The 21,937-nt window shown below is 48.8% G+C and overlaps 1 protein-coding gene across 2 annotated transcripts in view; it reads left to right on the top strand.

The window, feature by feature from the left end:
* HEATR1 (HEAT repeat containing 1) overlaps nt 1-21,937 on the top strand; it is a 252,046-nt gene that overhangs the window by 108,574 nt on the left and 121,535 nt on the right. Inside the window, exons 19-23 of one of the 2 annotated variants that reach the window (XM_075339438.1) lie at nt 11,206-11,354; nt 12,009-12,192; nt 13,213-13,385; nt 13,550-13,705; nt 15,672-15,914. In XM_075339438.1, the coding sequence (XP_075195553.1) occupies nt 11,206-11,354; nt 12,009-12,192; nt 13,213-13,385; nt 13,550-13,705; nt 15,672-15,914 (905 nt within the window). The remainder of the gene's footprint in view (nt 1-11,205; nt 11,355-12,008; nt 12,193-13,212; nt 13,386-13,549; nt 13,706-15,671; nt 15,915-21,937) is intronic. The other variant, XM_075339439.1, reaches the window with a different exon arrangement.

Genomic DNA, 21,937 nt, shown 5'->3' with positions numbered 1-21,937 from the left:
ATGTGGTCTGTTTTAAAATGGGTCTCCTGAAGCAGTAGAATATGGATTCTTTTTTTATGCATGTTATAGAGGATCTTGGATCTCTTCTCTGGTACATTAAATCCTCTAACATTTAGAGAGCATAAGTTGAGGTTCGCCATCGTAGAAGCACTATCCTCTGGGCACCCAAGGGAAAAGTGAGAAGATGGGGAGGGAGAAGAAAGAAACTAAGATTAAAGAAAAGAAAGCAGAGAAAGTAGTAGAACGGAAAAAAGAGATCAGAATAATAAAGACTAATATCAAAACTTGTCTTTACTTTGCCTTTTGAGCTAGGACTCAAAAGGCTATCAAAACTGAGAAAATACTCGTAACCAGTGTTCTAGGAACACACCCTAATATGGGAGGTGACTGAAAACTATGTTGCCTGAGAAACGGCTGCTACACCACCTAACTAGATAATACCGAAAAAGGGCAGGAAAAAAAAAAAATCACATATGGTCATTCACCCGACCAAAATAGAAGTAGCATATATAACAGCTAATAACTCAGGCTCAGTATATTAATCACATCAACAAAGTAAAGAATGTGGCAAGAGAGATAAAGATAAACTCCTGCCTCTAACTCACATCCCGTGAGATTTTTAGGAGAGGTACATATACCCAGGGGGTTCAAGTACCCCAACCCAGCATTAGAGCATGCCAAGAGGGGGGACAGAGAATCCCAACATTATTAGAATTGGTGATGCCCAGGGAGGGGGGGGGGGAGAGGAGAAGAGGAGGGGGAGGGGGGAGAGAGAAAAAAAAAAGGGGGGGGGCAGATATTGGGCAATATTGGTTAGGTATCAGAGTAGGCCATGATAAACCTAACTCCTCTCTCGAACAACACTTATCACCCAGAAGTCCCGAGAGTTCAAGTCTCCGCCGATGAGGTTCTCGGCGACTTCTGAGGTCTTTGTCGCTGAGTACGGTGTTGATCAAAGGGGAAGGAACCGCCACGACGGGCCACTCTCTGGGGTGGAGGTGTAGTATATGGCCAGTCCAGTAACTTTATCCCAGGAAGATCCAGAGCCGACAGAAAATCTGGCAGGTCAGCCAGAGATCTCAAGATGATCAGATTGGGACCCTTCCTGACTTGTAGTTGAAAAGGATAGCCCCAGGAATAAGCAATATTGTTGTTGCGTAGAACCTCCAGCAGGGGTCTCAGGGCTCTTCTTTTTGCAAGTGTGGATCGGGAAAGATCCTCTAGAAGTTGGATGGGAGTTCCTTTAAAATCAAGGGTACCTTTATCTCTTGCTTTTCTCATAATATGCTCCTTGATCTGGAAGAAGTGTACTCTGCAAATAATGTCCCTTGGCCTCTCTGGATCCGGGTTTCTGGGCCCCAGTGCCCGGTGTGCTCTGTCCATTTCAATGTGTGTTTCAAGGGGAAGTTCCAACAAGGAGTTAAACATCCTCTGCAGTGTAGAGATCAGATCCTGAGGCCCGACTGACTCTGGTAAACTACGAATTCGTATATTATTTCGTCTGTTGCGGTTTTCAGCATCTTCCATCATGTCAAACAAGAGGTGGATCTGTTGAACCTGCTTATCTATAAGCTGCTGTTGTGAACTTTGCTGAGAGTATAAATCCTGGGTGGACGGTTCAAGGGCCCGCACGGAGTTAGTCAGTGATGACATATCCTCCTTCAAGGAGCGAATTTCCGTTTTACAAACCGCCTCCAGGCGGGCAATGTATCCCTCCATATCCATTTTGGTTGGCATAGCATTGATTTGGTCTCTTAGAGCTGACATTTCTGAGCCCTGTTCATCCCCATAATGTTGCAGGGGAGTAGCTGTATTCTCCCTTCCACGGCAGGGGAGGGCAAGCAAGCTCTGCTCAGTGGCCTCTCCTGAGCCAGCTGCTGGGGTATGTGAGTGTTGTGGGGCAGGGAACGACCGCGGGGTGCTTGGTGTGCTGGAGCAGTCAGGGAGGGAGGCAGAAGATCCCCTGCCCTGTGAGGATCCAGAGGGAGAAGCGCGCCCTGCACCCATATTCCCACTGCTCACCCCTCCCCCATCATCCACCACAGGCCGGTCTACGGCATCTCTCCCAGGAGTCATCCCTCCAGAGGTCTGCGGTGCCGGGTCAGTCAGTAACTTTCCAACCGGCTGTTGTGCAGAGCGGGCGGGGGAAGCAGGAGAGCGCGCAGGCTGTGTCAGCCGGGTCGCAGCAGCACGTGTCCCGGTCGCCATTACGGGCCTGGGAGGACGCTGGGACTCTGTCAGGAATGGCACGATACCTTGCCCCCCGCGGCTGGAAGTCCCTCTGGCAGGTGTCTGCGACCTGAGACCCGCTTTCCCTCTCATCTGGCTCCGGTAAGCTTCTTTAATCGCTGGTGGATGGTGGTGTTTGCAGCCGTTGGTGAGGAGCTCTTACAGTGTGCTTCCTGTCGGCTCCATGTCCAGGCCACGCCCCCCGTATTGTCTTAATTGAAGTGACAGCAGTCAGGAATGCCACCTTCCAGGAAGACCAGAGCAGAGAAATTCTCAGCATTGGTTCAAAAGGAGGACAGTGTAAGGCGTTAAGCACCAGGTTATAGTCCAGGGATGGATCCGAAGAGGACTTTTAGGAGGAACACAGTTTGAGCAACAACCTGATGAAAAATTCTGATTTAAGGCTGAGGAACCATATCTTTTTGAAAAAGGAGTGGGCCAAGACCTGGCCTATGAGTAAGCTTAGGGCTAGACTAGAGACCTAATTGTAGGTAATCTAGGAGAGATAGTAGAGGAATAATCCCTAGGGGTGAGAGTTTACAAGATTCACTCCAAAAGAAGAATGGTACTATGGTAAATACAAGACGATTTTTTTGTGCTTTGATCATGGTCTGCACAACCTGATCAGAAAAACCTTCTGGAATTTTTTGGAACTGCAGCTTCAAGAGTCATGCCATTGAAATGAGCCACCATGAACTCGGGTAGAAGAGAATACAATGGGAAGTAGGTTTGGTCGACCCTCTAGTATTCCTGGAGCATCTGTGAGGATGTCCACTTCTGTGTACCATGTTCTTCTGGGCTTGTCCAGGCCCATGAGGATAATGGTAATTCCTTCTGATGTGGAGGAGGGAGCAGATAAGGGAGGTAAAATTGGGATCATGGAATCACAAGAGTGTCTGATGTGGTTGTTGGAATGTCGCAAGTTTATGGATACAAACCAAGGAATTTTGCGGCTGAGTCTGGATTCTATGGAGGCGATGTCTGGAGTGCACAACTGAAGACAGATCTCATCAGAGACTGTTAGATGCAGGGACCACTCTCCAATGGTTAGTCCTTTGCGACTTTGAAACTCCATGGCCCAGTTATACTTCGGAATGTGGATTAGGATTGCCAGCTTTCTATTCTGCCTAGTTGAGAATCTGTGAGATCTCTGAAATGGCTTGGCAACTCAGTCCCTCCTTGCTGGCTGATGTATGCCACGGCGGTGGTGTTGTCAAACTGAATTCATTCTGGGGGACTAGACAGTTGGTCCTGCCAAGCTAGAAGTGTAATATATCCTATCAGAACAATTTGCTTCCTTCTCTGCCAGGACTGATCAGTCATTATAAAAATTTTCAATTCTAAGGTAAAATCTGTATTCAGTGAAGACTTTCCCATTCTTCGACGTGAAGGGGGAGGAGCTATAGGTGTGTGTGTGTGTGTATATGTATATACGGGTGTGTGTGTGTGTGTGTGTGTGTGTGTAATATAGATATATAGATATATATGTGTGTATATATATATATAATATTTAGAAGGTGGCCCGATTCTACGCATCGGGTATTCTAGAATTTACGTATTGTGTAGTTAATGTATGATTTTTGTAATATATAAGATATATATGTTGTGTGTAGTTACTAAGTGTTTGTGTAGGGCGCTGTACATGTTCTGGGTGTTGTCTGGGTGTGGCGGGGGTGAGAGCGGTGTTGTTTGTGTGTTGCATTGTGTGTGTTGCGTTGTTTGTGGAGCGCTGTGTGTGTGTGTGTGTGTTGCGCGGTTTGTGTGGGTGTGGGGTGTGTGTGTTTTGGTGGGAGGTATGTTTTGTGCAATGTGTGTGTTGTGCGGCATGTGCGTATATTTGTGTGTGCCGCGCTGTTTGTGAGTTGGGTGTCTGTGTAGGGCGGTGTTTGTGGTTCCCAGTGTGTGTGTGGTGTTGTGCAGTGGGGGGAGGTGTGCACCCCCCATCGTGCTCCATCCCCCATGCTGCGCACCCCCCATCGTGCTCCATCCCCCATGCTGCGCACTCCCCATCGTGCTCCATCCCCCATGCTGCGCACCCCCCATCGTGCTCCATCCCCTATGCTGCTCATCCCCCATCGTGCTCCATACCCCATGCTGCGCACCCCCAATCGTGCTCCATCCCCCATGCTGCGCACTCCCCATCGTGCTCCATCCCCCATGCTGCGCACTCCCCATCGTGCTCCATCCCCCATGCTGCGTACCCCCCATCGTGCTCCATCCCCCATGCTGCGCACCCCCCATCGTGCTCCATCCCCCATGCTGCGCACCCCCCATCGTGCTCCATCCCCCATGCTGCGCACCCCCCATCGTGCTCCATCCCCCATGCTGCGCACCCCCCATCGTGCTCCATCCCCCATGCTGCGCACCCCCCATCGTGCTCCATCCCCCATGCTGCGCACCCCCCATCGTGCTCCATCCCCCATGCTGCGCACCCCCCATCGTGCTCCATCCCCCATGCTGCGCACCCCCCATCGTGCTCCATCCCCCATGCTGCGCACCCCCCATCGTGCTCTCTCCCCCATGCTGCGCACAACCCATTGTGCTCTATCCCCCATGCTGCGCACCCCCCATCGTGCTACATCCCCCATGCTGCGCACCCCCCATCGTGCTCCATCCCCCATGCTATAATAGTTCTCCTATTATACTCAGAGAGGAGTATAATAGGAGGACTATAATAGGAGGAGTAGTCCTGGGGGGAGAGGAGTATAATGCCGGCTCCCTGCACATGTGTACCGGGAGCCGGTGTACGCTGGTAACTATGATGCACATCGGGTAACTAAGGGACCTTAGTTACCCGATGTGTATAATGGTTACCAGCGTTCACCGGCTCCGTCACAATCCCAGCAGCGCAAGGTTATGTCTGGCGATGCGTGCGGAGGGCTGGGGCGAGCGGCCAATCCGTGCGGGGGGGGCGGGGCGGGGCCAGGCCGTGGCAAGCTACCAATCCGTGGGGGGGGGGGGGGCCAGGCCGAGGCAGCGGCCAATCAGACAGAATAAGGCAATTATATATATATATATATAGATATTACACACTAAAGAATACAGCAGCACACTGTATGTACCAAGATGTAAGCGAGCATTGAACATAAGACATTTGAATTGCATAACTGCTTTATGGAATAGACTTAAACGAATTAGGCTAATTGGCCATCAGCTGTGGCAAGAAGTCCTTATTTGATGGGTCTCTAACCAAATAAACGGATTTTTGTGTACTCACCGTAAAATCGTTTTCTCTTAGCCATCATTGGGGGACACGGGACCATGGGTGTTATGCTGCCTATCCATAGGAGGACACTAAGTAGATGCAAAAGCATAGCTCCTACTCTGCAGTATACACCCCCTGGCCGGGCCAGGCAACCTCCGTTTTAGAACACAAGCAGTAGGAGAAATACCAGTAAAAACTTCTCAACAGAGGAACATGAGAAACAAAGAGTCATAACCAAATAAGGTACTGAGAGAACCAAGGCCCACCAGGGCAACAGGGTGGGTGCTGTGTCCCCCAATGATGGCTAAGAGAAAACGATTTTACGGTGAGTACACAAAAATCCGTTTTTCTCTGACGCCTCATTGGCGGACACAGGACCATGGGACGTCCTAAAGCAGCCCATGGGTGGGAAAAATAAAAACAAGACAACGCAACCCACGGACTAGGAACCAGTCCCAGACAGCCTGGAGCACCTACTGAGAGAGGTGTTCTACTGCCATTTGCAGAATTTTCCTACCTAGATATGCTTCAGCTGAAACCTGGGTATGGACTCTGTAATGCTTTGAAAACGTATGTAGGCTAGACCAGGTCGCAGCCTTACACACCTGTTCCACTGAAGCCTGATGCCGAATGGCCCACGAAGCGCCAACTGTTTGCGTGGAATGAGCCCGCAGCACACTAGGAATGGGCTTGAGTTGCAAGCGGTAGACTTCCTGGATCGCAGAGCGAATCCAGCGAGCCAGAGTCGCCTTTGAAGCTGCCTGTCCCTTCTTAGGCCCCTCAGGAATGACGAACAAAGAGTCCGTTTTCCTAAAGGGGGCTGTCCTGGATATGTAATATCTGAGAGCTCTGACGAGGTCTAACGAATGCAGAGACCTTTCCACCCTATGAACTGGGTGTGGACAAAAGGAAGGCAGAACAATGTCCTCGTTCAAATGAAACGGGGTAAGAACCTTTGGAAGAAAATCCGGAAGGGGGCGCAGAACCACCTTGTCCTGGTGAAAGATCAGAAAAGGCTCGCGGCAAGAGACTGCTGCCAACTCCGAAACCCGTCTGATGGGCGTAATTGCCACCAGGAATGTTCCCTTCCTGGACTGAAGAGCAAGGGAGGATTCCTTGAGAGGTTCAAAGGGAGACCTCTGGAGACCGTCCAGAACGAGATTGAGGTCCCATGGGTCCAGCGGCCGGTTGTACGGGGGAACTAGATGGGAAACGCCCTGGAGGAAGGTCTTGACTTGCTGTTTTTGAGCCAGGCGGCATTGGTAGAAGATTGAGAGCGCTGAGACCTGCCCTTTAAGGGAACTGAGAGCCAACCCCGCTTGCAAGCCAGACTGTAGAAAATCGAGAATTCTGGGGATGGCCAGAGGCATAGGCTGCACGTTAGTTTCCCTGCACCATGAAAGGAAGATTTTCCACGTACGGTGGTAAATGCGGGATGAAGCAGGCTTTCGGCGCTGATCATGGTGGAAATAACCGCGGGGGAGAATCCCGCTCTTGTTAATACCCAGGTCTCAATGGCCATGCCGTCAGCTTCAGGGCTCTGGAGTTCTGATGGGAAATGGGCCCTTGGGTCAGCAGGTCTGGGATGTCTGGAAGGCGCCACAGTATGTCTGCGAGCATTTGTACTAATTCGGCGTACCAGGCGCGTCCGGGCCAGTCTGGTGCTATCAGTATCACCGGTACTCCCTCTGCCTTGATCTTCCTGATCACCCGCGGCAGCAGTGGTAGAGGTGGAAATATGTAAGGCAGGCGGAAGTGGTGCCAGGAGCAGACTAGAGCATCCGCGCCGATGGACTGCGGGTCGCGTGACCTGGTTATGAACGCGGGTACCTTTGCGTTCAACCTTGAGGCCATTAGATCCACGTCTGGTGTGCCACAGCGAGTGCAGATGTGTAGAAACACTTCTGGGTGGTGAGACCATTCTCCGGCGGCCAGGCCTTGGCGACTTAGAAGGTCTGCTGCCCAGTTCTCTACTCCCGGTATGTGTACCGCTGATATAACTGACCCCGTCGATTTGGCCCAGCTGTGGAACTTTGTGCCTCGAAATAAACCGCTTTGCTGCGGGTGCCCCCCTGCCGATTGATATAGGCTACAGCTGTCGCATTGTCCGATTGGACTCGAATCTGACGATCCGCTAGCAGAGGGGAGAACGCCCTGAGCGCGAGGAAGATCGCGCAGATTTCCAGAATGTTTATGGGTAGGAAAGACTCCTGGGGCGTCCAGCGTCCTTGAGCAGTGTGGTGCCGGTACACTGCTCCCCAGCCTAGGAGGCTGGCGTCCGTGGTCAGAACCAGCCAGTTCACTGGGAGAAAAGATCTCCCCTTCGATAGGGATGAGGACTGAAGCCACCAGTGGAGTGCGTACCTGACTGAAGGCGTCAGGTGAAGATGTCTGTCCAGGGAGAAGGGGCTCTTGTCCCAGGCCGCTAGAAGGGCTAGCTGCAGTGGGCGGAGGTGCAGTTGAGCAAAGGGTACTGCTTCCATAGCCGCCACCATCCTGCCGAGTACCTTCATGCTGAATCGAATGGAGCGAGACGGAGGACGTAGAAGGCAGCGTACCGCTAGTTGAATTGCGATCGCCTTGTCCAGGGGGAGGTAGATCAAGCCCCGACGGGTGTCCAGGGACATGCCCAGGAAGGTGATGGATCATGATGGGATCGGGGATGATTTGTCTAGATTCACTAGCCACCCTAAGCGGGATAGTGTGTCCACAGTGATCTGTACGCTGGTTGAGCAGTCGCGGAAGTAGGTGGCCTTGATGAGAAGGTCGTCCAAGTAAGGGAGAACGACTACTCCCCTGGCGTGAAGGACGCTCATGGCGGCCGCCATGACTTTGGTGAAGACCCTTGGTGCAGTGGCAAGGCCGAAGGGTAGAGCTACGAATTGAAAGTGGGAGTCCTGAACTGCGAAGCGGAGGAACTTTTGGTGATCTGGGTCGATGGGTATGTGCAGGTACGCGTCCTTGATGTCTATGGAGGTGAGGAATTCCCCTTCGACCATGGATGCAATAATGGACCTTAGGGACTCCATTCTGAATCTCCGTACGTGCACATGTTTGTTCAGGTGTTTGAGGTCCAGGATGGGTCGAACTGACCCATCCTTTTTGGGGACCACAAAGAGGTTGGAATAAAAACCTTTGAACTTCTCGTCGTCCGGGACAGGTATTATCACTCCTACTGTTTGGAGCGAGTGGATTTCTGAGAAAAAAGCTTTGCGTCATTTTCGAGTCTTTGGGGGGGTTGAAAGAAAGAACCGACTCTGGGGTCGGGTCCGAAATTCTATGTGGTAACCGGAAGGAGCGGAACGAGGACTGTGGACGTCTGGTGAAGGTCGTCCTGGACTTCAGCTGGGGGAGGGAGTTACTTTTTCCTCCCGTGGCGTCAGAAATGAGCTTGTCCAGACGTTCGCCAAACAATCGGTCTGGAAAAAAGGGGAGGCCCGTGAGAGACTTTTGAGGCAGAGTCCGCTCGCCATTGTCGGAGCCAGAGAGCTCTACGGATGGCTATGGTATTTGAGGCGGCAAACGCTGCGCAGGTAGCAGCGTCCATGGAGGCCTGCATGAGGTACTCCGCTGCAGCGGCAATTTGAGCTGTTACCTCTGTGAAGGTATGAGTGAACTGGGATTCCTCAAGCGAAGTGTTAAGGGATTCTGCCCAGACCGAGATCGCCTTTGCGACCCACACAGAGGCAAAGGAGGGCGAGAAGGAGGAACCCGCAGCCTCAAAAAGCAGAGCGGGCGAGGTGCTCCACCTGTCTGTCTGTCGGGTCCTTGATGGAGGAACCATCGCGTAAAGACAGGAGCGTCTTTGTGGCAAGGAGGGAGACCGGGTGGTCGACCGAGGGCGGATCGGCCCAGCCCTTAGGAGCAGGTGAGGCAAAAGGGTACCAGGACTCCATGAGTTTTCGGTTACCGAAGCGCCTGTTATTCTTCTCCCTTTGCTTTGTGAGGATATCCTGAAACTCTGGGTGATCAGCGAAAACCTTTTGGGGTTTCCTTGCCCTCTTAAAGGAGACCGCATGGTCAGTGGTAGTGGATGGGGGATCCTCCACATGCAGAGTTTGGTTGATTGCTGCTATAAGGGAGTCTATTGCAGTTTGATCATCTGGGGAGGATGAAACCAAGGAATCCTCTTGGTACAAACAGCATTCTCCCTCCTCCAGCTCTTCAGAAGCCGTGGAGCGTGTGGGAGAGCCTGCCCTGTGTGCTCCCGAGGGAGAGTCATGGGGGCCATGAGAGAGTGCTGGAGACACCCGGCCGTGTGCTCTTTTCCTGATCTCTGCAACCGGTGAAGCATGTGCCCGGATTACCTCAGAAGGATCCTCCATATGGGTATCCTCCGACTGCGTTCCGTCCAGGGGCCCAGAAGGGTGTGGAGGATGACATTGCATAGCCAGCACCAGGTTCTGTGACAGTTTTTCCATGGATTGGGACAGAAACTGTGCCCATTCCGGTGGGCTGGGAGCCCTAGGCTCTGGGCTGACGGTTGCGGCGGTGGTGGCGGGGGGAACTTGGGGGGCTATAGGGGCACAGGAACCACAGAGAGAAGAGGTGTGTTTACGTGGTAGCTCAGCGTAGCAGGCAGTGCAGGCTGAATAGTAGTCTATGTGAGCCTTAGTGCCCTTAGAATTCTGCATGTTCCTAATAGTAGTATGCCAGGAGGGGGAGCAATGGTCAGCAGAGCTACAAGTGAAGCAAGTACCTCACCAGAATCAGCCGATGACCCTGCGTCCTCAGGAAGGAGTAAGCTCTGTGGAGATCTTAGCACGCTTTCCTAGGGGGGCGGGGCTTATCGTGGCCACGGGGGGGGCGGGGCTTAGCGCTAAAAGAGCGCCAAGAATAAGTCAGTGTGCCCCCTGCTGTCTGTAGCAAAAAACGGCGGGGAGGGAGCTTCTGTGAAATCTCCTTTCAGTCAGCACACAGCTTGTCACGGAAGGATAATCTCTGCCAGCTTTCCTGCAATCAGAGCATGCAGCTGGAGCAAATAAACAGAGCAAATAAACAGTGTGAGTTCCTGAGCTCTGGGCCCTCCTTCTTTGCAAACAGTGAGGGATTCCCCCCCCCCCCCCCTCCAGCCAGCACGCAGCTTGAGAACAAATTAACACTGTGTGTTCAGGATCCCTGGGGCTCTCCTTGCAATCAGCAAGGGACTTTCTGCACCGTCTTTTCTCCCTTTGTCTGGGAAACCAGTCAGGGGGGATCTCACCTTAAACACTGCTTCAGTCCAGGCAGTGGAAATAGCAGAGTCAGCCTGCCGTCCGGTCACACAGTGCAATGTTCAACTCAGAGCCTGCAAAGAGGGGCTGAGGAATTGTGCTTCTGCCCTGGGCTCTGGAAAATCTGTGTCTGTGGGACCTGTCGTCCATGTGAGATGCAGCCCAGGATCCAGCGTCGCAGGAGGGGGTACGTGGAGGCAGCACTCCGCGTTCCCGCCCGTTGATGGTATTGGGAGATCGGTCCCAAAAGGAAACAGTCGCCCTCAAAAAATAATAAAACCTTGGAAGATGTGGCTCCTACAGACCCTAAGCTAAACCTGAGGTTGCGTGGCCCGGCCAGGAGGTGTATACTGCAGAGGAGGAGCTATGCTTTTGCATCTACTTAGTGTCCTGCTATGGATAGGCAGCATAACACCCATGGTCCTGTGTCCCCCAATGAGGCGTCAGAGAAATCATGCTTTTTTGTGCTAAAAGTATACAAATTTAAGGGCAGGTAGGATCCTGCTGTCAAATGCTCCAATTGTGCGTATATAAATATTTTTATTCTTTTTTTCATAGGGGAATCTTGGTGGAATCCTGAAACCATGGATGACCCCAACAAGAACTACCTGCAGCTTCTCATCAGCCTGTTTGATGTGATTATCATGGGCGCCAGTGAAGGACAGCATGTCAACAACTTTCGCGCTCTCTTGGGCATCTTCTTTTCAGTATGTCTATTCTACTCCTGTATAAAGCATTTATCTGAATCTTAGCTACATTATTTTATTTTTAATTTGAAAGGGCTCTATGAATAAATTCTCCACTTCAGCAACTGACATGACATGCTGTGATTAACTTGTTTTTAGAAAAATGTTTCCCTTCTTCTGGCAGCATTGAAACATGTCAGCGGCTCTATGAAAGCCTTGTAGGGGTGTCCATCCCGCATGTTGTGTCTTCACTTTGTGTCCTAATACTTCATTCACATATTTATTATAGAGTCCATATCACTAAAACTATTTTTATTCACTCGCGGCATCATTACTTTATGCCGATTTACTCTAAACAACGTCCCGATTTTAGCAGATGGGTGTTATTCCAGACTCCTGACAGTCTGAGACAGAATTGTTCTGCAATATGTCTGTCTCCCTGTGCAGAATACATGGCATTTTCACTGAGATTATTGAATTTTTGTGGATGAGCAAAATTGTTGCTCCTCGTTTACATAGATACCCACAGATTAATGCAATTTGAAGCCAAAGCGAATATTTAATGCCTTACCTATAGTAAATGTGGTTGACTGAGAGTTGGCTTTAAAATTTTATTGAAAGTGTCACGTAAAGAAAGTGTAAAAAAGAAAATAACCTTTCTCTTTTCTCACCTAGAACTGCTTAACAGGTCCAATCAAAATGTTTGGATTCCTCTCTCTTCTCTGGACGTATGGCTACAACCTCTCGAGTCCTTTGGGCTGCACAGTAAATGCAGTGTTGCAAACACGAGCCTTCTATATTGGTCAAGCCTTGCTATCATCTAAGCCAAAAAAAGAGCTGCAATCCATTTTCTCCCCAGGTACAGTACCTCTATATATTCATTAGTACATAACTGTTAGTACCTAGCTGGTCACTATATCCTACTTGAACCCAGGGATCAGGGTGTATTTCATGGTAATCCAACAGCAGCAAGTGCTCAGTACCCTATAGCAACAACACGGAAAGTGACACCTTAGGGTACACGTGCCCAAGATCAGGGTTAGGGGTGCTGCTGTCTCTCGCTTGTGTTCTCCCTACAGAGGACACTTGCGACTTCTCAGCGAAGAATTGACATGCTGTGACCCAGGAAAGTGGCATCGCAGGTCAGTTTTTGCTGCGGGCTGCACACACACAGTGGGCAAGGGATTTCTAGAAATCCCCTCCACTGTGCTTGTACTGTACATAGCAACGTTTTGGACACAGCTGAAGCATGCTGTGTCCAAAACGCTGCTAACACTGATCGTGGGCACGCACCCTTATGTGGTGGGCATTAAACTATTGGTCAAGTCTGTCCGTGTAAGATACTTTGGGCCGTCCATGTCACCCATGGACACACTGCACCTCCTCACCCCTCTAAATGCAACACAAGGACACACTGGGCCCCCCACCCTTGTGATGCATTGGCATGCTGTGCCCCCCCATGTGATATGTGGACACGCTTGGCCTCCCCATGTGATATATGGGCATGCTGCACTGCATTCCTTCCCAATTCCGTGTACCAGGCGCGGACACAAGCTGTGCACCCCATGTGATATGTGGACACGCTTGGCCTCCCCATGTGATATGTGGGCATGCTGCACTGCATTCCTTCCCCCTTCCGTGTACCAGGCGGACACAAGCTGTGCCCCCCATGTGATCTGTGGACACACTTGGCCCCCTTTATATAGCTTCTCTTTTTTTTTCTCTTTTGAAAAGGAATTCTTAAAGACAAATTCACTAATCTGTATTTGAAAATGGAGTTGTCTGGTCTTTTTAGCTCATTAATATATTTGAGCATTGCATTTTCCATTTTGCTAATTTTCCCTTTGACCTTCATTAATTTCATGGTTCTGTCCCACAGTGATGGTGTCTTTGCTGATAAACCTGGCTAATCCTATAAGGGAGGTGCGCAGAGGAGCCATTGCTTGCTTAAGTGTTCTTAATACGGTGAAGGAACCGCCACTTTCCACTCTCATACAGAGAGTAATGGAGACAACGGAAGAGATCGTCGCCGATCCTAACTATGTGGCTCAGGTATGTCACATCATGGACTGTATTCTCCCCTTTGCCATGATGCTGCTGGATGTATTTCATAGGTTGTGTAAGAGTTTTGATTTTCTTTTATGTAAAATAAAAATATCGATCATTTATGCTTTTGTCTATATGACCGTTGTGCTTGTGCTCTTCTTTCTGTACAGGCATTAGCCAGTGTGTTTGAGCAGATGCCGACCTCTACCAAGGCGTCTCAGAAGCTGAAAGCATTGACCGAACTCCTCAGCCTCCTCCAGAACCCCCACTGTCCGTCATACGTCAGTAAAGGGTTGCTGAAGGTTCTCCATGGTGTGAACGGAGAGGTGTGTATATGCCCTATATCAGTGATTGCAGTTGTGATCAGCTCAATCATAGAGTTCTGTTAAGCAATACATTTTGTTGGGAAATGTAACAATAGGCTCTAACCCTGGGAAGTACATCATTGTCCTTGCCGTCACTGCGGGGCCTGGATTTTATACACCTGTGATAATGGGACTGAATGAAAAACCTGAATTCAACAATTATGAAGGACTTTTGTCCATTTAGTGTATTGCTATTGCATAATTTAAAGCCTAATCTTTTGTTTTAATGAGTAGTCCACATGAAAATAAGTAACTTTGTAATATACAGCATCTTACCAAATTTATTTCATTCTCTGCAGAATTGATCAGTCATTATCAAAATTTTCAATTCTGATGTAAAATTTGTATTCAGTGAAGACTTTCCCATTACTGAGGAAACAGCTGCTGTTACTGATGAGATTCTGATGGGAGGAGCTAGGGAAAGGGGGAGGAGCTAAAGGCAGAGCTCCGCCCCTTCTCCTACTGCGATCTACATAGGAGGTGGCACTTGTTGCTTATGAGATTCTAGTAATTTATTAATGGGAAAGTGTCTTCAATTCTGAGAGAGAGAATCAAATTTGTCTGATAAGATATATTACAAAGTTGCTTATTATCATATGCACTATTCATTTCTGAAATAATTATAACAATAGTTTCGCCTTTAAGTCTTTATGTTTCAGCTTGCGTCATATCATGTATGTGCCATGAAGCGTGGTTGTCGTCAACAAGATGTTTTCTTATTTCTTTGGCTGTGTTTCCAAAAAAAAATAAAAAATTGTATATACCGTATTTTTCGGACCATAAGACGCACTTTTTTCCCCCCAAATGTTGGGGGAAAGTGGGGGGTGCGTCTAATGGTCTGAATGTAGGGCATGGCTGCGGGGAATGAGGGTGCTGCGGTGGAGCGGGTCATCGGGGGCACCAGCAGGCTGCAGCAGCGCCTGCTGTGACCACGTGGGCCCGCTCATTACATAGGCACGCCCATCCTCCCGCCCATCTCAGCGCTGAAGCAGACACTGACAGGTGGGCGGAGTGATGGGCGGGGACGCGCGCATAATTAACAGCCGGCCGTGATCACCCCTGGCAACTACAGCCTGGAGTGATCATGTGCGGCTGTATTCACTGCCCCCCATGCATCATCATCAGCGCGGGGCGCAGTGAATCAATGTACTCACCATTCCCCTGCAGCATCGTGATGTCCTCCAGTCTGCCGGCCACGGCTATATGGAAACTAGCAGGGCTCACAGCGATGACGTCATTGCTGTGCGCACGTGTGTCCACACAGCCGCGCCGGCAGACTGGAGGACATCGTGATGCTGCAGGGAAGGTGGCCGGCTCAACACAGCGCTGCTGGCACAGACAGGAGGAGGAGCGACGCTGCGTGGAACGAGGAAAGGTGAGTGTAAACATTTTTTTTTTTTTTTTGTGTGCCGCAGGATGGGGGTATATGAGCAGGATGAAGGGGGGTTTATGAGCAAGATGATGGGGGGTATATGAGCAGATGATGGGGGGTATATGAGCAGGATGATGGGGGTATATGAGCAGATGATGGGGGTATATGAGCAGGATGATGGGGGTATATGAGCAGGATGATGGCAGTATATAGCAGGATGGGAGCACATACCAGGATGGCATAGCAAGATGGGGCTATACCAGGATGAGGGACATATATATATATATATATGGCAGGAGGATCATTACCAGGATGGGGTACCTTAGTAAAGAATTTGGGGAAATTACCCCCATAACAGTGTCAGCAGCAGATCCTCGCCCCATAACAGTGTGTCATGACCACATTTTTTGCTTAAAGTTTTATTTTCCTATTTTCCTTCTCTAAAACCAGGGTGCGTCTTATGGTCCGGTGCATCTTATAGTCCGAAAAATACGGTAGATATTGGCGAGACAAGATTGTGGGGAATTATCCAGTGCTTCCCTTCATATCTTGCAGGATGTTTTGGTTCAGTTATTACCAGTCATGAACAGGTTACTGGAGAAAGTGACACAATCTACGAGCGCCGTGCTACCAGATAAGGCCTGGCTGCTCCACCTTATCCTGGGAAAATTTAATGAGCATTCTGCTGGCCTCTTATCGAAGAACCCAGAGTGCCTCGATATCTTTATACAAGCTCTTAAGACTTCCCAGATCATCTCAGAAGGGATGCCGTCTTTCCAGATCACTGCTCTTGGACAAGTATGTGTTTTCTTATTTATTTGTTAAATGATACAGTATCTGATTTGTAATCACAAAACATGCATACTTGTTGGCTCCTGACTTTTTTTCTTTTTGTCTAAATCTGTAATGAAGGTTGACTGTATGTATGCATGTATACTTGTATGTGTATATGTGTATGCATGTGTGTGTGTACAGTGCCTACAAGTAGTCTTCAACCCCCTGCAGATTTAGCAGGTTTGATAAGATGCAAATAAGTTAGAGCCTGCAAACTTCAAACAAGAGCAGGATTTATTAACAGATGCATAAATTTTACAAACCAACAAGTTATGTTGCTCAGTTAAATTTTAATAAATTTTCAACATAAAAGTGTGGGTAAATTTATTATTCAACCCCTAGGTTTAATATTTTGTGGAATAACCCTTGTTTGCAATTACAGCTAATAATCGTCTTTTATAAGACCTGATCAGGCCGGCACAGGTCTCTGGAGTTATCTTGGCCCACTCCTCCATGCAGATCTTGTCCAAGTTATCTAGGTTCTTTGGGTGTCTCATGTGGACTTTATTCTTGAGCTCCTTCCACAAGTTTTCAATTGGGTTAAGGTCAGGAGACTGACTAGGCCACTGCAACACCTTGATTTTTTCCCTCTTGAACCAGGCCTTGGTTTTCTTGGCTGTGTGCTTTGGGTCGTTGTCTTGTTGGAAGATGAAATGACGAACCCATCTTAAGATCCTTGATGGAGGAGCGGAGGTTCTTGGCCAAAATCTCCAGGTAGGCCGTGCTATCCATCTTCCAATGGATGCGGACCAGATGGCCAGGCCCCTTGGCTGAGAAACAGCCCCACAGCATGATGCTGCCACCACCATGCTTGACTGTAGGGATGGTATTCTTGGGGTCGTATGCAGTGCCATCCAGTCTCCAAACGTCACGTGTGTGGTTGGCACCAAAGATCTCGATCTTGGTCTCATCAGACCAGAGAACCTTGAACCAGTCTGTCTCAGAGTCCTCCAAGTGATCATGAGCAAACTGTAGACGAGCCCTGACATGACGCTTTGAAAGTAAAGGTACCTTACGGGCTCGTCTGGAACGGAGACCATTGCGGTGGAGTACGTTACTTATGGTATTGACTGAAACCAATGTCCCCACTGCCATGAGATCTTCCCGGAGCTCCTTCCTTGTTGTCCTTGGGTTAGCCTTGACTCTTCGGACAAACCTGGCCTCGGCACGGGTGGAAACTTTCAAAGGCTGTCTAGGCCGTGGAAGGCTAACAGTAGTTCCATAAGTCTTCCACTTCCAGATGATGCTCCCAACAGTGGAGACAGGTAGGCCCAACTCCTTGGAAAGGGTTTTGTACCCCTTGCCAGCCTTGTGACCCTGTACGATCTTGTCTCTGATGGCCTTGGAATGCTCCTTTGTCTTTCCCATGTTGACCAAGTATGAGTGCTGTTCACAAGTTTGGGGAGGGTCTTAATTAGTCAGAAAAGGCTGGAAAAAGAGATAATTAATCCAAACATGTGAAGCTCATTGTTCTTTGTGCCTGAAATACTTCTTAATACTTTAGGGGAACCAAACAGAATTCTTGTGGTTTGAGGGGTTGAATAATAAATGACCCTCTGAATAAACGTTTCACAATTTAAAAAAAAAAAAGAAATAACATTCTTTTTTGCTGCAGTGTATTTCACACTTCCAGGCTGATCTACAGTCCAAATGTCACAATGCCTAGTTAATTCCGAATGTGTAAACCTGCTAAATCTGCAGGGGGTTGAATACTACTTGTAGGCACTGTATATAGAGTACAGACCAAAGGTTTGGACACACCTCATTCAAAGAGTTTTCTTTATTTTCAGGACTCTGAAAATTATAGATTCACATTGAAGACATCAAAACTATGAATTAAAACATGTGGAATGAAATACTTAAAAAAATTGTGAAACAACTGAAAATATGGCTTATATTCTAGGTTCTTCAAAGTAGCCACCTTTTGCTTTCATTACTACTTTGCACACTCTTGGCATTCTCTTGATGATCTTCAAGAGGTAGTCACCGGAAATAGTCTTCCAACAGTCTTGAAGGATTTCCCAGAGATGCTTAGCACTTGTTGGCCCTTTTGCCTTCACTCTGCAGTCCAGCTCACCCGAAACCATCTCGATTGGGTTCAGGTCTGGTAACTGTGGAGACCAGGTCATCTGGCGTAGCACCCCATCACTCTCCTTCTTAGTCAAATAGCCCTTACACAGCCTGGAGGTGTGTTTGGGGTCATTGTCCTGTTGAAAAATAAATGATGGTCCAACTAAACGCAAACTGGATGGTATAGCATGCCGCTGCAAGATGGTGTGGTAGGCATGCTGGTTCTGTATGCCTTCAATTTTGAATAAATCCCCAGCAAAGCACCCCCACACCATCACACCTCCTCCTCCATGCTTCACAGTGGGAAACAGCCAGGTAGAGTCCATCCATTCACCTTTTCTACAAAGACACAGTGGTTGGATCCAAAGATCTCAAATTTGGACTCATCAGACCAAAGCACAGATTTCCACTGGTCTAATGTCCATTTTTTGTGTTCTTTAGCCCAAACAAGTCTCTTCAGCTTGTTGCCTGTCCTTAGCAGTGGTTTCCTAGCAGCTATTTTACCATGAAGGCCTGCTGCACAAAGTCTCCTCTCGACAGTTGTTCTAGAGATGAGAAGGTGTGTCCACACTTTTGGTCTGTGCTGTATGTGTATGTATAATATATAATTATCCTGTTTTTCCAAAAATAAGCCCTAGCTTGATGTTTTAGGAATTTTTGGAAAACACACTGAAATGTAGAGTTTGTAGACTTTATTGTTCAGTGCCTCAAGCATATGGAAAAATATTGGAATATACAATGAAAAATGCTACTTGCTAATTTGAACATGTGAATAATGAATTGCATACCTGCCATGAATAAGAGGAAAAAGGAGATATTTAGCAATCGCATTGATCAATGTAACTGAGCCCCAAGACCTCGTCAAGGTATATCTCTATATTGGGGTCCCTAGCTCTGTGACCCTAACTGTGTGTCATCTCATTGGAATTAAAAACTGCTGTGGGTGGAGAGGGGTAACTAAGGACTTTCTTATATAGGAGATGGAAAAAACATGGCTGAAAGGGGCGGAGCTGTGTTCACATTCAGAAAAATGGCCTTTCGGCCATGTTTTTTCCATCTCACTTCAGTTATTCTATTCAGTTATATGTAGTTTTTTTCTGAATGTGAACACAGCTCCGCCCCTTTCGGCCATGTTTTTTCCATCTCCTATATAAGAAAGTCCTTAGTTACCCCTCTACACCCACAGCAGTTTGTAATTGCAATGAGATGACACACAGTTAGGGTCACAGAGCCAGGGACCCCAATATAGAGATATACCTTGACGAGGTCTTGGGGCTCAGTTACATTGATTAATGCGATTGCTAAATATCTCCTTTTTCCTCATATTCATGGCAGGTATGCAATTCATTATTCACATGTTCAAATTAACAAGTAGCATTTTTCATTGTATATTCCAATATTTTTCCATATGCTTGAGGCATTATACGATTATCTAAGTTTGATGTGCAGCCTTATTCTTATATGGTATGTATTCTTTGGCTTGCACTCATAATATAAAATATACATATATATATATATATATATATATATATATAATATTAGTGCTCACTTCAGTTATTCTATTCAGTTTATTGTTCAGTGGACTGCTGTGGTTTATAGAGAGAAAAAACACACCACATGTATATATGAAAACGCCGTGCGCAAAAGTAATAACAATGGGACTTACTGTAAGGAAAACACATGTGAAAAGGCAACCAATCAGATCAATGCTCTGGAAAGATGTGAGCGTTTGGTTAATATTTACAATGTTGGTAGTTTCTCTGACGCCTCATTGGGGGACACAGGACCATGGGTGTTATGCTGCTTATTCATAGGAGGACACTAAGTAGATGCAAAGATGTTAGCTCCTCCCCTGCAGTAGACACCCCCTGGCCCAGCCAGGCTACTTAAGTCTTAGCTTAGTGTCTATAGGAGGCACATCTTTGCAGACTAATATTTTGTTTTTAGAGGGCGACTGTTTCCTTCGGGGACCAATTTCCCAAAGCCATCAACAGGCGGGAACGTGGAGTGTCGCCTCCCCGTACCCCTTCCTGCAACACTGGATCCTGGGCTGTTACTCACTGGACGACGGGTCTCATGGCACCGATTTTCCAGAGCCCAGAGCAGATGAAAACTTCCTCAGTCCCTCTTGCAGGCTCTGAGTTGATACACTGCACCAGCGTGACCAGGCAGCAGACTGCCATCTCCACATGAGGTGAGATCCTTCCGATTTCCAGAGCAAATGAAAAACTTCCTCAGTTCCTCTGGCAGGCTCTGAATTGATATAAGCTCTGTGACCAGGGGCTTAAGAAAAAAGAGGCAGCTTCAAGGAATTGGAGCAAAGGTCACACTGACTGGATGCACATGGGCTGATTGCAGACTTCTGCATAGCATTCCACCTGTGGTGGAAGAGCCCCCAGGACTCAGTGCACTTGCAGCTGCGGTACACTTAGTTTTTTCTGTCCACCATTGCTATGTAGGGCTGGAGCGGGGAAGGGGGAAGGGGAGTCCCTTCCCACCATTTTTTTTATATTATATTTTCTCATGCCTTCTTGTCAGAGCTAAGCCCCGCCCCCTCCGACACTCGATAAGCCACGCCCCTCACGAAAGCGCGCGTAAACCTCCTCACACAGGAGCCCTACAGAGCATTGCTCCCTCTTGTTGTGATCAGTGCCTGTGGGCGTCTCTCAGCGCTGGCTTCCTCTTTCCCACAGGAGCTGGGACGCAGGGGGAGGGGTCATCAGGTTCTGGGTGAGTTATATCCTCACTTGCACATTAGCTCTGCAGAGCATTGCTCCCTCATTACAATCAGAGTTTGTGGCTCATCAGCCAGGGGCTGCAGTCACATGTTTTATGCTCTACACGACTACAGCAACAACTATAAGACTTTTAATGTATCCTGCCACGCTGAGCTACTAGGGGATGATAGCACCTCTTCCTTCTGTGAGTCCGGTGCCCCTGTAGTCCCCCTCCTCCCCCACCACCACCACCACCATCATCACCGCAGCAACCGCTGCCAGCCCAGAGACTACGGCTCTCAGTCCCCCTGAATGGGCACAGTTCCCAGAACCTGGTGCTGGCTATGCTACATCGTCCTCACACCCCTCGGGGCCCCTGTACAGAACGCAGCCTGATGACACCTCTATAGAGGGTCCTTCTGATAATAATCAGCCCTCTGCTTTACCGGTTGCAGATCAGAAAAAGGGCATGACCCCCATGGTTCTCCCTCTGGGGTACACAGATGGGGTTCTCCCACATATTCCGCAGTCTCTGAGGAGCCGGAGGAAGAGGAATGATGTTTGTACCGGGATGATTCCTTGGTTTCAACCTCCCCGAGCGATCAAGCTGCGATGGACTCCCTTATTGCAGCAATTAACCAAAACTCTGCATGTAGAAGATCTCCCATCCACTACTACTGACCATGCGGTCTCCTTTAAAAAGGTGAAGAAACCTCAAAAAAAAAAAAAAAAATGTTTTTTGACGGCGCTTCGGTATCCGTAAACTCGTGGAGTCCCGGTACCCCTTTAGCTTAGCTGTCTCTAAGGGCTGGGCCGATCCGGCCTCAGTGGACCCTCACCCGGCTTCCCGCCTGCCTGAAGGACCCTCCTGTCTTTTACTTGATGGATCCTCCTTCAAGGTCCCGACAGACAAACAAGTGGAGCAGCTCGATCGCTCCGCCTTGAGGCTGCGGGTCCCTCTCCCCTTCCGTGTGGGTCGTACAGGCACCAGGACTACCAGTTTCCCTCAGACCCTCACAGATGTAACAGTTCACATCGCTGCTGCGGCAGAGTACCTCATGCAGGCTTCCCTCGACGCTGCTACCTGCGCAGATATTGCCGCCTCAAATACTATAGCCATCCGTAAGGCCCTCTGGTTCCGATAATGGAGAGCGGACTCTGTCTCTAAGAAGCCTCTCACAGTACTCCTTTCCAGACCGA

The sequence above is a fragment of the Anomaloglossus baeobatrachus genome, chromosome 3, assembly GCF_048569485.1.
Source record: "Anomaloglossus baeobatrachus isolate aAnoBae1 chromosome 3, aAnoBae1.hap1, whole genome shotgun sequence".
NCBI lineage: Eukaryota > Metazoa > Chordata > Amphibia > Anura > Aromobatidae > Anomaloglossus > Anomaloglossus baeobatrachus.
Note: the sequence above shows the minus strand (reverse complement) of the source record. Positions and strands in the feature narration are given on the sequence as shown.